General features: G+C 40.2%; 1 protein-coding gene across 2 annotated transcripts in view; it reads right to left on the reverse strand.

Moving 5' to 3' along the window:
* Nucleotides 1-12,675, reverse strand: part of LOC149150677 (Cysteine proteinases superfamily protein) — a 261,323-nt gene extending 248,648 nt beyond the window's left edge. For both annotated transcript variants that reach the window (XM_089441185.1, XM_089441186.1), the window contains exons 1-4: nucleotides 12,521-12,675; nucleotides 12,241-12,418; nucleotides 12,055-12,142; nucleotides 8,429-8,492 (exon numbers count right to left, since the gene is read on the reverse strand). In XM_089441185.1, coding sequence (XP_089297311.1) covers nucleotides 8,429-8,492; nucleotides 12,055-12,142; nucleotides 12,241-12,418; nucleotides 12,521-12,548 — 358 coding nt within the window. In that variant the 5' untranslated portion in view covers nucleotides 12,549-12,675. The remainder of the gene's footprint in view (nucleotides 1-8,428; nucleotides 8,493-12,054; nucleotides 12,143-12,240; nucleotides 12,419-12,520) is intronic.
* Between the last annotated feature and the right edge of the window lie 471 nt (nucleotides 12,676-13,146).

Genomic DNA, 13,146 nt, shown 5'->3' on the forward strand with positions numbered 1-13,146 from the left:
AACAACAGAGGGATACAGTCACGACAGAACACAGGAACAACTTCTCGTTACATGGAGGGGTACCACACAAGTTTCAGGTGGGCGACAAAGTTTGGTTACATCTGCAGAGGGAGCGCCTTACCAGAACCCATCAGAAACTCAGACCACTTCGACATGGTCCTTACACCATTACCAAAGCTATGGGAGACAATGCATTTGAGCTCAGCATTCCCCCATTCCTTGGCCTGCACCCGGTGTTCAATGTCGACCGCCTTCGGCCATACTTTCCACCATTACTAGACACGTCCGACATTGCAGAACAACTCACACCCACAGAGTTAAATCCAGCTTGCATGGAACGTGTTGCAACTGATCGGATCATGGACACACAGATCAAGCACACTCGCCAGCAGAATATCCAACTGTATCAAGTTGTCAAAGCAGGACAACTCCTTCACCAGGGCAAGTGGCTCACCAGGGACCAAGTGCAGCAGAAGTTCCCTCATCTCATGGAGGAACTCAACGCAATGGGGACCATTGCTTCCTAAGGGGGAGGAATGATCCAGGTGGATATTGGTGGCCACCCGCTAATTCCACTTGGATCCCCTCTAGTGCTTCTTACAGTTTTTATCAGTTTCCTTAATTATAGCACAGTTTACTATTTTTAGCAGTTTTTCGGGTCCTAAACTTCCGGAGCCGTTTTGAGGCCCTAAACGACGTTTTTGGGAAATCCACGGCCAGCGATTTTTTTGATAAAAATCGTCTTTTCTGTCGTAGTCCTCGGAGAGATCTTTCCAACGGGCTATCATGCACATCAAACGGAGATAGTATGACCAATTCGCGACCCCGGGAAGTTGATGTACCAACTTACCCAAAAACGGGGCCCACAATTTGGCATTTCATCTTCTAGGGTTAGGTTTTGGAATGTGAAGGGTTTTCCATTGTTTCTCAACAATAAATAGGCCTTCGAGCCTCATTGTAAGACAGTTCAGAGGCATGTAGCCGACACATCTCTTCTCAGAGATAAGCTACCGTCGCCCTAGCTGGGTTATTCCTATTTGTAAGCATATTTCAGTATTCTCCATTAATGAAATGAAGTATTATTTCCGTGGCATCTATGTTTTTATGGTTATCGCATATTATTATTTCTGTTGCATCTCTGTTTTTATGGTTATCGCATCTCTGTATTTATGGTTATCTCTGTAATCTATTGCGTTCCTGCTTAAATTCGGATCACTTCCTCTGATTGCATGCACCATTTGTACAATTCAGATGATTATACAACTGATAGTACATTGTCCCTAAACTCCAATCTCGACTAGGTCTTTCTCTGATCTGACATGCATGAGTTAATTATGAGTGAACCTTCAATTTACTTGGTTGATCACTGCAACACCCCACTACTAGATCTCCCACTAATTCCTCCATCAGTTGGAACTAGTTTAACTGGCTTTAACTCGATTAAATTGAATTAATTAATTACAACTCAAAATAAACTCAACCAAGGCTTCTATAAAGTAAGAGGCACTCTACATGACTCAAGTTAGACCCTCAAATCGAATTAACTGAGCCAACTAAGTCAAATTATCTTAGTTAACTATTACAAGTTGTCATGAGATGTGGAATTACAATTTAATTCAAGGACAAAATTAAATTAGGATTTTCTTGTTGCATTTTCAACACCCTTCTAAGGCAAAAAGGGGTGACATAGCATCATCATGCTCAAGCATTTGGGTCCATTAGTAATGTGCAAGTTGCTCCCCTGTCATCTCAAGGATAACCATCATCATCCAGGCTCTGGAACAAGCAACGCCCATCAAACAATGTCAAGGCCACCCTGGGGGCGTCCTGGGTCCATCTGGGCACATCATCAATAAATCCAACATCAAGCCTTGTTGACTCAATGTTTTTAGCATCTAGGTATATACTCAAGTGAGTCAAGTACCATGTGGAACCATCTCATATCCCAACGCTCTGCTTTAGAGGGAAACACTCCACCACCAAGGTCAGAAAAAGCTCTTTGTATTTGGTAAAATGGCCTCTAGAATGTTGTTGAATGGGGTGAGAATCATCTCACACGAGGCCGCTACTATTGTGATAACACCATCTGACAAAACCTTGCTCAAAATCAAGTGAAATCATCAATCATTAGGGACAATAACCATAAAAGCATCATACCCGGATGTGGGTGACACGTTAAGGTTTTAATGAACACTCTGAAGGATGGCGGTGAGGGGACAGGCCACTTGGCTGATGGCGCCCCTCCCCATACCACCCTGAGGCAACTTCAAGACACTCTGCAGGCTACATTCAATGCAGGTCCAGATCGGCAAAAAGTTATTTACTGTTTGGTTATGGAGGTACCTCGATTCATTCTTTCACCGTCTCCCCTGCTCCGCTGCAACTGTCCGCCTCAGGCCTATGAGCCCAGCCTTCGCACTGCAACTGGTCGTCGTTGCTGGATTGTTTGTTGCGCGGATTTTGGTAATGGGTTTCACCATTCTCATTCGGGTCTCTGCATTTTAACCTCAGCTCAGAACGACCCTATTTCGCCTCGCAACTCCTCTGCTAGAGCTCCCTCTGTCATTGTCCCTCCTGTCACTGCTCCCTCTGAGCGCTCAGCCAGCGATATCAGCATGGTGAGACATCGTATGAGAAGTCGTAGGGGAGGAACTCGGGGAGGAAGTTCTCGCCCTCCGACTGAGCAGTACCCTGAGCGCGCCACCTCCTCTCCTTCCCCTGAACTGCATCATCCTCCAATTCATAGGGCGGGTAGATATCCTAGCACTAGAAGTGGGCAGGGTCTGGCTCGTTCTTCAAGTGTTGTTCATGGCGACTTTGCTGTCCACTCAGCTAATTTTCCTTTGCCCCTTCAACCCGCTCCCCACTCAGCCCAATTCAGGTTCTGTAGCTCCCTGAACAGGCCTGTCATTACCGCTACTATTTCCATCCTCTTCACTGAAGAAAACTCTCAGACGGCCTCTCAGGTTGACAATTCCAACTTGCCGCAGGAGGACGCTCCCAGATGTAGTAATTGCAGAGATACTGGCAAGAATGGGATGGACGACAACCTCTTCACCTCGCATGGACAGAAATTGGGTGGCAATCAGCATGGCGGAGGGGGCAGCTCTGCTGCCACGGGCCCTCTGGTGGTTCGAGTCAGGACGGATCTGCTCTGCAGGTTGCATCTGGTGACGGGGGAGAGCCTCACGACGGCGATGGAGAGCCACACAGCAGCATTTCCAGGGACGAGGCGGATGAGTGGGCATGCCCAATCATCGAGGAACCCATCCCGGATGACTTCATCTAGGCTGACGTGGCTTCCAGGTGGCTGGACATGGCAGCCAAAGATATGGACGAGGCTATCAGGGGTTCGGACGTGGCTGCCTGGTGTTAGGATGTGGTTGAACATCGCCGCCCAGGTGTTTTCGATCTGTTTTTTTTTTTTTGCTAGTTTTGGATGGTAGCTAGTTTCCTAGCTGGACTATTTGTCAAGGCATCATCTTATTGTTTCTTTTGTGGATTCTGGACTCAAGAATTGATACCATTTTTGGTTTTTATGCTCTCGGTGGACTGGTTTCTCCAATGTTGGGGCAGTCCATATTTCGCTGATACTCTATATGTTAAACTTGGTCGAGGCTTAGTCCTCTCTGTATTTTTCTGTACATATTAATAGATTACCTTTACTTAGAAAGAAAAAAACCATAAAAGAATCATAGTGTACCATACCTAATATTAGGGGCACAAGAATACTTCACAAAAGCTCACCTTCAAATGTCTAACTAGATCAAGTCATGTAAACAAGTTACCTCCTTATATCAAGGATAGTTAGGTCACAACCCTATCAGATCTTTCTAGCCCCCACGGGGAAGTGATATGTCCTAGGTTAGCCCATCAATTTGTAGGTGTGTGTGGAAATGATGGCTATGAAGTGGAAAGAACTTTAGGGCAAGGTGGCATAGCCATGTGACCAACTAATGGAGTTCCAACATCTTGAGTGTATAGATGTAAGGAGGGAGCAATTGTGAAGGCATGCGCTACCCCTTTCCTCAGCCTGTTTTTTCCACCTCTCTTATGCACCTTTTACTTTTTATGATTTATCTTTATTTGGGTGCATAACTTAAAAGCCCATGGTTGCTTTTGAGATCTTCCATTACCCCTTTAGGATGAGTCAATTTATCGCTCATCAAGGTTGGGACAATACAAGAGTTCCTTTTTATGGATGAAGCATCAAATGCTTGAGGAACTCAATGATGGCTAATGAGGAGGGGTAGAGCTCATGCCGAGCTTTTTCCCACGCGCTAAACAAATGTCCTTGCCATCTTTTGCATTTTTTCATTTTTCTTTCATTTTGGCTTTCTTATGCTTTTATCTTTCTTTTAATTGCATCTAGTGTTCCATAGGGGGATGTCGCCCAAGGTGGGGTGCAGACACCCCACATTTCCCATACACCCGGGATGGGGGGACACCTAAGGAAACATTTATCCACGTCGCCCTTTTGGGGAAACTCGGGGAGACATAAGGGGAAACGTTTCCCCAATGTAGGGAATGTGTTTCCCTAAAAGGGGTGCTTGTGGACATCCCCCCTCATAAAGGGCTAGGCGTCCCCCCTTAATTTTGATTGAAAACAATAATCTATGAGTGAGGAAGCCTAATATTCAACCCTAGGGCCCTACTAATGCTTCGTAAATAATGGTAATGTTAACTTATTAAAGTAAAAGTGATGACATTACTTTTACTTAAATCTTTAACATTACCATTAATGACTAGGGATGTTTGAGAGGGGTTCAAACCTCATTGGATTTCATAGGAGAAAGTCGAATTTTAGATCCCACTCAAAATCCAACAGACTTAACAATTTTCAGGATGGGGGGATTGGGGGGATTGCAACATTTCCTTTGGATTCTATGATGTATGAGGGTCTAGAAATAGCATTTAATCAAGAGCACCAAGCCCTCTATGTACCTCAATGTTGGTGGCATTGATTATTGAACTCCTCTATCATGACCCTAGTAAAATTTTAACTATCACTCAAACGAAATCTCGATTTGACTTATTAAGCTTTTTCTATCTTATTTTAATGCTTAGAGGGCGATATTGATGACGAGGATCCCAATATATACAATGAATTTGATGGTATGTAGGTATTTGTTATAGCATGAATTTTTTGGACCATATAGGCCATCTAGAGCCTCTTTGTTGATGTATTTTTGGTTCAAATACGGATTGCAGTCAATGTAATTTTGGTTATGTGCACTCTCACTATATATATTAGAAACATTGCATATTTTGTATAATGGTTTGGATTCATAAGGATGCACATGAATATTTACATATTTTTTTCAACATTTGAATATTTATGCATTTTTTGATCAACCAATTTTTTGGTCCAATTTTTTTCCAGCTCCTAGTTTTGGGGTTGACTAGTTCGATCACTGATATGGTTCTAATAACATTGGTTCAATGTCCATTGTTGATTTTTAGTTTTAACTTTTGAGTCTTTACTCTAGATACTGATGGCCTTAGACCAAGTCTTTAATTCGTCACTTTTTACTATTTTTGAGTTCGAGTAATTTCAATTTACTAATCTAGTCTTCAAACTTCACTATCTACTATTTTGCTTGGTACAAATTAGATTCTAAAATAACGAATGATGAATGGCTCGCACATGCCCCACCTGTGCGTCTTCCCTTTCCATGTCCCCCCATCCTGGAAACTTGGTGGAACATTGGTTGCATCAACCTCCAAGACTAACTTTCTGGGCCTAAATGCAAGGAAGGTGCCAATCCCAATGACCAATGACCACCAACCCAAAGAATGAAGATGAATAAGAGGAAAGATGGAAAGTGATAAGTATGATTACCCGGACACATTACTTCAATTAGTGCTTCCCCGAATCCCCAGTAGTGCCCTTCCTAAAATCCTAAGGCCTCAAAGGAGGTCCCACTGGATTAGAGTCAAAGACTAACCTCTGAGGTGAAATAAGGGAACAATAATGCAGTCGAGATTGGTAAATTATCCAGTTTACCCCTTAATCTATATTAGTATGCCCATAACATTAAGTGAAAGAACGTGATTGCAAAAATGGTTAAAATACCTGTCAATGGATGATCCACCTTACTTTAAGAAGGAATGCCAGATGGGAGAGAGAAATCTAACCGAAGCAAGAAGTGGAGGATCTTGGCATCATGTTATGTGTTGATCACATAGGATTGTTAGCTAGGTTGTTTTCTAAAGAGGAGAAAAATGTATTCCTATCGGTTACCCACTTTTTGTTGGGCAACAGGGCTCACCCCTCTTCAATCGAGTTAGGCGAGCGTTGATTAAATTGGCACATATATGATTACATTAATATATTGTTTATTGACTTGTCATTCTTGGATGTAACTGTTTGCACACTTGTGGATGGTGTTTATGCCTATGAGACCATGCCCTAGAGAGTTTCAAGAAGGCATCCACCTCATGGAGCATTCGTTGCCCACTTTTTCATGTTTGAGGGCATGCCACACATGCCACTTGGTGTTAGTGTATTGCACACAGTTTGAGGCCATTAAGGAGCGGGCTCCCCTAATTTATAATTTCTCATTCATATGGAGGCCTTGGCTAACATGTTGACTTGTATACGAATCAAAAGCCTAGGCATTGCACCTATCATTAGCTTTATCTCCTTCCTTGTGGAGCACACCTCTCATGGAGTATTTTACTACTAATTTGGGGATGCCTTGAGGATGCACTTCTGAAAGCACTCATTTATTGTTTCTTGGAGCTTGTTGCTTGGTCAACCACTCATTTAAAGGATGAGTCCCACCTTCTTGTGCTATTTTTGGACATTCTTGCTTAACACTCATTATTTTATAAATGTTTGACTTGTCACATGAGTTGGTTATGTGAGAGAATATTATAATATTTTTTCTTGGAGATAAGTATGTATCTAGCATATTTGATTAATTTTGTGTTGGATAAGAAAGAGGAACTCAACAACCCATTGCTACTTTTAGTAAGGAAGTTGTTCTGGAGGTTTGAAATGTAATATTTTTCTGTATTCCTTTGAGAACTAATGGATCTAGAAGAACAGCAACTTGTTTATTGTAAAGGAGACAAAGTTCACTCTATTTAAAGGTTAGCTTTCTCCATTTGGCATGGTTGAAATTTGAGATTGTTGGGAAATTGAGGATTGGAATTTCTCCATCTGGGATTTATTGTATATCATATTGGAAAGCTTAATATAAAATTGAAAATATTACTTCTATCATATGTAAGGCTCAAATTTTCATTCATTCATATGTTGTTGGTTAATTGTAGAAATTCCTTATGAAGAATTTGTTGTGGAGGACTTCTAATGGAATATTTGCAGTTCGGATGAGTGTAAGACGAATAGTGCTGTTTTACGTGTCATTTTCTATTATATTTCTGAATATTAAACTTGCATCTATCAAATTGTTGCTGGAATTAATACTTCATTATAGAATGGAACCTTCATAACTTTCTTTTAGAGTGGCACCTTTAGGGTTCTCCAAGAGTATATTTCTGCATTGATTTTCACCTAATGCTGAATGTGGCAAGTATAACAGCCCCATTCGTATCACACATCCAAGAAATTGTCCACTTCAGATTGATGCTTCTTGAGTCTTGACTCCATTTTGGCCAATATTTTATGGGCATTGGTCCTGGGCCTCTATTGCTTCAGTTCCCATTCCACCTTATTTTACAACATTAGAAAAAAAACATTTCGGAAAGCTGTATCTTCACATCACCTTGAGCCTCCTAGTCATTGTCTTAGCACTTCTATCTTAGGAAAGCCCTCTTTGTGCTGGAGGAGAGCCAGCCTAAAGTGAGAGACGAAGTTACTGAAGCAACAGTGAGTAGCCCCTCTAAATTGCCCTTGGGTTTTCGCTTTGTGCTTGGGGCTTTTACACATATAAGTTGGTCATAATATTAAACACAAAGTAAAAGATGTGCACAGGTGCCAAAATTCACGTCCATAAGAGGCCCGTGGCTCATTTCTATGATTAATACCCCATAATCCTTGACATAAATTAAAATTTATATCAAAATGTTTCAAATAAAAATATCTAGTCAAAACTCAACACAACCACTTTGTTCAATAATCCTTAAGATCAAAGCACCTTAGATGTTAATGCTGCAGACCTCCTATACTTACAAGACCATTTCCCTATTTCAACTTAACATTTCAGCTCTCTCAAACCTCAGCTTGGAAACATTTAACACCAAATTGGTTATGAATCAATAAACAGTACAACGGCAAATGCAAGGTCAAAATATTAAAGTTTTATTCACTATGAATTTATGATATCTATCAACTATCATTAAAGATGGATATTGTATAACTATAGCTTATTTGATTATCACAAAAAATTTCCACATGAAATCACAATATTAAGTTCCTATATTTATCCATCTTTTATAATTCTGACTTACCACACCTTACCTGCATCCTCCTCTTCTGCCCTTGGACTAAGAGAAAGACCCTTATTTGCTGCCATTCCCTTTACCTGCCATGGTTTTCAAAGGAAAGTTATAGTTATTAGAGAACTAGAATAACACCATTATCCTAGCTTCTTTACTGAAAAGATGCAATAGATACAGAAAGACAGCAAGAACTTTCTAGCCCCACAAGTTCCAGGAAGTCATATTACATTGCTGCAAAAAATCCCAATGAAACATCAGTTTGACCCATTGTAAAACTGTTTCTTCAGGATGCATTGCTTCAGGTGAACAAGTTACAAAAGAGACTGGTTACAAACACCAACATTGAAATATATGGATTTCAACTTTCTAAGTAACATTATCTAAATTAATAATTCTTCTGAAAACCTTGACCAAATGAAATATTGATTTTCTGTTTGTTTGTATCTTTTCAAAAAGATAGCTAGACCTTTGCTGAAGGCAGCTGCAAAAGGTTTGATTTCAGTGAGATAAAAATGCAAACACCAACTGCACCGATTAACAAAGAATCAGTATCAAGGGGACAACAGATGAGAAAGGTGATGTCCGCATCAGTTTCTTCAGGTCTTTGTTTCAGGAACCCTGGGGATGTCCTATCCAAGAGATTTTGCAGATATTGAAGCTCTTTCTGAGATCTTTCTCTGAGGAGACAAATGATAGTCTGATGGAGGAAGTTTCTGAAGAAGAGGTAAGAGGCACCCTCTTTGCTCTCAAACAAGAAAAAAACCCAGGGCCAGATGGGTTAAAAGTCGAATTTTAAGTTGGTTTTTTATCTGATTAACAAAGACATTTCCAAAAGAGTCCGTGAATGCCAGAAGTCAGGGAAGATGTTGAGTTTTCTTAACACAAAAAACCTAGTTCTAATTCCAAAGAAGAAGGATGCAAAGCTGTTTGAGGACTTTCAGCCTATTTCATGTTGCATTGTTATTTATAATCTAGTGGCCAAAATCATTGCCGTAAGGCTGAAGCATATTTTCAGTGATTTCGTTTCAGAAGAATAATTTGATTTTCTCCACAATCATCAGATTCACAATGCATAGCATTGGCACAAGAAGTGCTATGCTCCATTAAACTGTCTAAGAGGCCATCTGTGGTTCTTATGATCGACCTATCAAAGGCTTATGACAGAGTAAGCTGCACTTTTCTTCGGCTTATTTTGATAAAGATGGGTATGAACATCAGTGTAGTTAGTTGGATCGTGGGGTGTGTCCAGTCGGCAACCTTCACAGTTCTGATTAATGGTGCTCCTTCCCAGTTTTTTCAGGCTTCAAAAGGGCTCAGACAAGGTTGCCCGTTGTTGCCTTTCTTATTTCTGTTAGTTGCTGAAGGTCTTAGACGTTTGATGGCAGAAGCTAGAGCTAAGTGGAAGATTCAGGGAGTCAAAATCTCAGATGTTAAATCTTTATCACATCATTTGTTCATGGACGATGTTCCCATCATGGGTTATGGTTCTGTGGCAGAAATTCAAGCTTTAAAGAGGATCTTGGATTATATAAGTGTGCAACAGGCATAGTGTTTAATGAGCCTAAGTCCTATATCATTGGAAGCAATCTTCTGGAGGGAGCTCAGGATCAGTTGCCATTTTGGTTGCCTTTTCCATCGAGTACTATGGATGAAAGCTTACAATATCTGGATTTCCACCTCAAGCCAAATTTGTACAAATATGGGGATTGGATTTGGTTGGTCAAGAAGATAGAGGTGCGTATTTCGGCCTAGGTGAATATGCTTCTTTCAAAAGGAGGAAGATTGATCCTGGTAAAGTCAATCTTAGAAAGTATTCCTGTTTATTGAACTTCAATAGCAGTTGTCCTGAAAGGCATTCTGACTAAAATTAGAAATGTCAGGTTTCGCTTCCTTTGGTCAAGAAGCCATCAAGCGAATGGAGTCCCTTTAGCTAAGTGGTCGAATTTAGCAAAGCTGAAAATTTTGGGAGGTTGGGAGTTTAAAAATATCCTTATCTTCTCACAGTACTCAGCAGCTCTTTCTCTTTGGGTTTGACACACAATGAGGCCTTCTGCATAGAGTCATGACCTTGAAATATTTAAAAGTTCTATCTTTGGAGCAGTGGTACAGGTTACAGAGGAAATCTTCAAATGGAGGGTCAACAGTTTGGAAAGCCTTGGTTTCCTCCTCTCTTTTGATAGGTCCATGGACAGCATGGAGAGTAGGGAACAAATCCAAAGTCCGAATCGAGCAAGACCCATGGATTGGGTCTGGAAACGATTTTATGCTATCAAAAGATTTGGATTTGGCACCAATTTCTACTTCCTTCCATCACTCATTTTAAAACCCTAAAAACCTCAAAACTCCGTTTACTAAGGCTAATCTCAACCTCACCTTGTGCCTCATTGTTTAATCTTAGTAATCCTACTAGGAGGCTACTCTCAACCTCACCTTGTGCCTCATTGTTTAATCTTAGTAATCCTACTAGGAGGCTACTCTCAACCTCACCTTGTGCCTCATTGTTTAATCTTAGTAATCCTACTAGGGATACTGCTCTTGAGGCAAAGGAGAGCCAACCTAAAGTGCAAAACAATTTATTGAGGTGACAGTGGTGACCATCCTAACAGTTACCCCTTGAGTTGTACCTTGTGGATTAGAGATTTATCATAATTTGAGTGGTAATAATATGTATGATACAAAGCATAGCATAGAGCAAGTTAGCATATAGTTAGCCATTCTCTTTTTTATCTGAAACTCTTTCATGGAGCATTGAATAGAAATTTTACATATTGATATAAACATTGCCACATTCTACTTTACTTTGTGCGCACCTTGATTCGTATTTGCTTCATTTCTGTTCTTGCTTCTGCACCCATGGTTTAGACAGTCCAACCTATTTAAGTTGTCCTCTGATTTGCATCCAGAAATTGGATCAATGAGACTTGGCTGACTTCCACTAGGCAAAATAATTTGAGGAGTTCTATGCCCTTCAAAGCCATCTCACCCATCATCAATAGGCTTTGAATATTGTGCCCTTCAAATAAGAAGCCACGATAGAATTTTATAACGAGACAAATGAGAGCCTATCTTCAACTCTTCTAAAGTTACATCTCTTTAGCATCAATACTTAGGAAGGACAAAATTCTCTGAATTTCTGAGATTAAGAGTTAACTGCGAGAACAATGCTCAAACCTAAAATTCAACTTGAGGTAATGGTTTGAGCATATAATGTCTTATGGTGATCCGGTCGGACCTTTCAAGTATAAAATTTTGCTTATGCTTTTTAATAGGCTTCTTGATATGAATTATGTGTAAGGATGCTGCTCTAAATTGTTCGGTCTTACCAGTACTTGCCAGTACTAAAGAAAGTTTAAAAAGTTCTACAGGATGCCATTTGTGCTTTCTTTCGTTTTCGAACTTTGCAGCCCTAAAGCTGATGCTGCACTGCATAACACGGACTTATTTTGGCTTAGGTGCTAAGTACCAGACTAACTATTCCACCAAAAGCACCCAGGACTCACACCCAACCTCATTTGAAGAGAAACGCGAGAATAAAGTGTTTGCATTCTGTGGATGAAATTAAAATTTTCTTAAAACCTTCTTCCTTTGTTACATAAATCTGCACAGAAGTTATGAAAGTATGAAAAAATGTATTTGGCTGCCTACCAAACTTCGGAACATACAGCGACCGTCTCCCCGAACCCTTTGCACGCTAAAATGCTCTATCTTCTTCATAGCCGGAGGTGTTCCACGCCTGCACACAGTAAGGTCGATTGCCCGATTAAACGAATCCATTTGATTTCTTCTCACAAAATCTGAGGTCGATAAGATAAAGCTTTGGTGTAAACTCACTGCGGCGACTCCATTCGAGCGAAGAAAAGGGAGCTAACGCTGCTTTGAGCACTAGTAAAAGCATTAAATACAGACGCAATGGATGCGAATGGCAGTGCCAGCTTAGATGATGAAGATGCCTCTGTACCCGCAATCTCGAATTCTGCACTTCCATTTCTGAGATTGTCCACCAGAATCTCTGTGGCAAATTCATAGGCATATCATGTCAATTTTTAAAAGAATACTGGTTGTTGACCCAAAAAAAAAAATGAGGACATTGCTAAAACGCAGAGGAAAGTACCCGTCAAAGATTTATTGTGCTCCGCCATGGCCGAACTGGACTTCTTAACACGGCCTGTCGCTCTGATTTCCGCTTTGCAGCTTAAACTAAATCAATGAGTACGTCGATGATGAGGACGACCTATGTTATCTCCTCAATTTGTAAAGATTTATATTCAACTTAAATGGAATTTAAAATAGTTTATACTGGGTGAAGTGGTATTTAGGAAAAGGTGTTTGCGTAAAAGAAAACTAGACAAGGTCTTTAGATTTTTGTTGGGCATGAGGGTTTTGTTTATCATGCTATCCAGTGTAAGTATGGAATTAAAGATTAAATATTATTTGAAATATATGGTTTTGTTAGTATAATTTTAAAGATGATGATGATGAGGAGGTTATTATTTTGAAAAAAAAAAAAAAAAATCATAATTAGATTTAAAATCACTTATAAGTGATTATGATTTCATTCGTAAGACCTACAAGCATATGGTGAGAATGAAAGTTTATCTCTTTGTGCTACGCATATGGTGAGAATGAAAGTTTATCTCCTTGTGAACTAGTTGCACGTTATTGCATGTGTGTAGTTTTTTGAAATAATAGTGATGAGTCATTATGCATTTGCAGATAGTAGCAAGTGATGGTTGTCAT

The sequence above is a fragment of the Pinus tabuliformis genome, chromosome 9 (assembly GCF_031772625.1).
Source record: "Pinus tabuliformis cultivar Carrire ecotype Pingquan chromosome 9, CPIR1, whole genome shotgun sequence".
In the NCBI taxonomy this organism is placed as follows: domain Eukaryota; kingdom Viridiplantae; phylum Streptophyta; class Pinopsida; order Pinales; family Pinaceae; genus Pinus; species Pinus tabuliformis.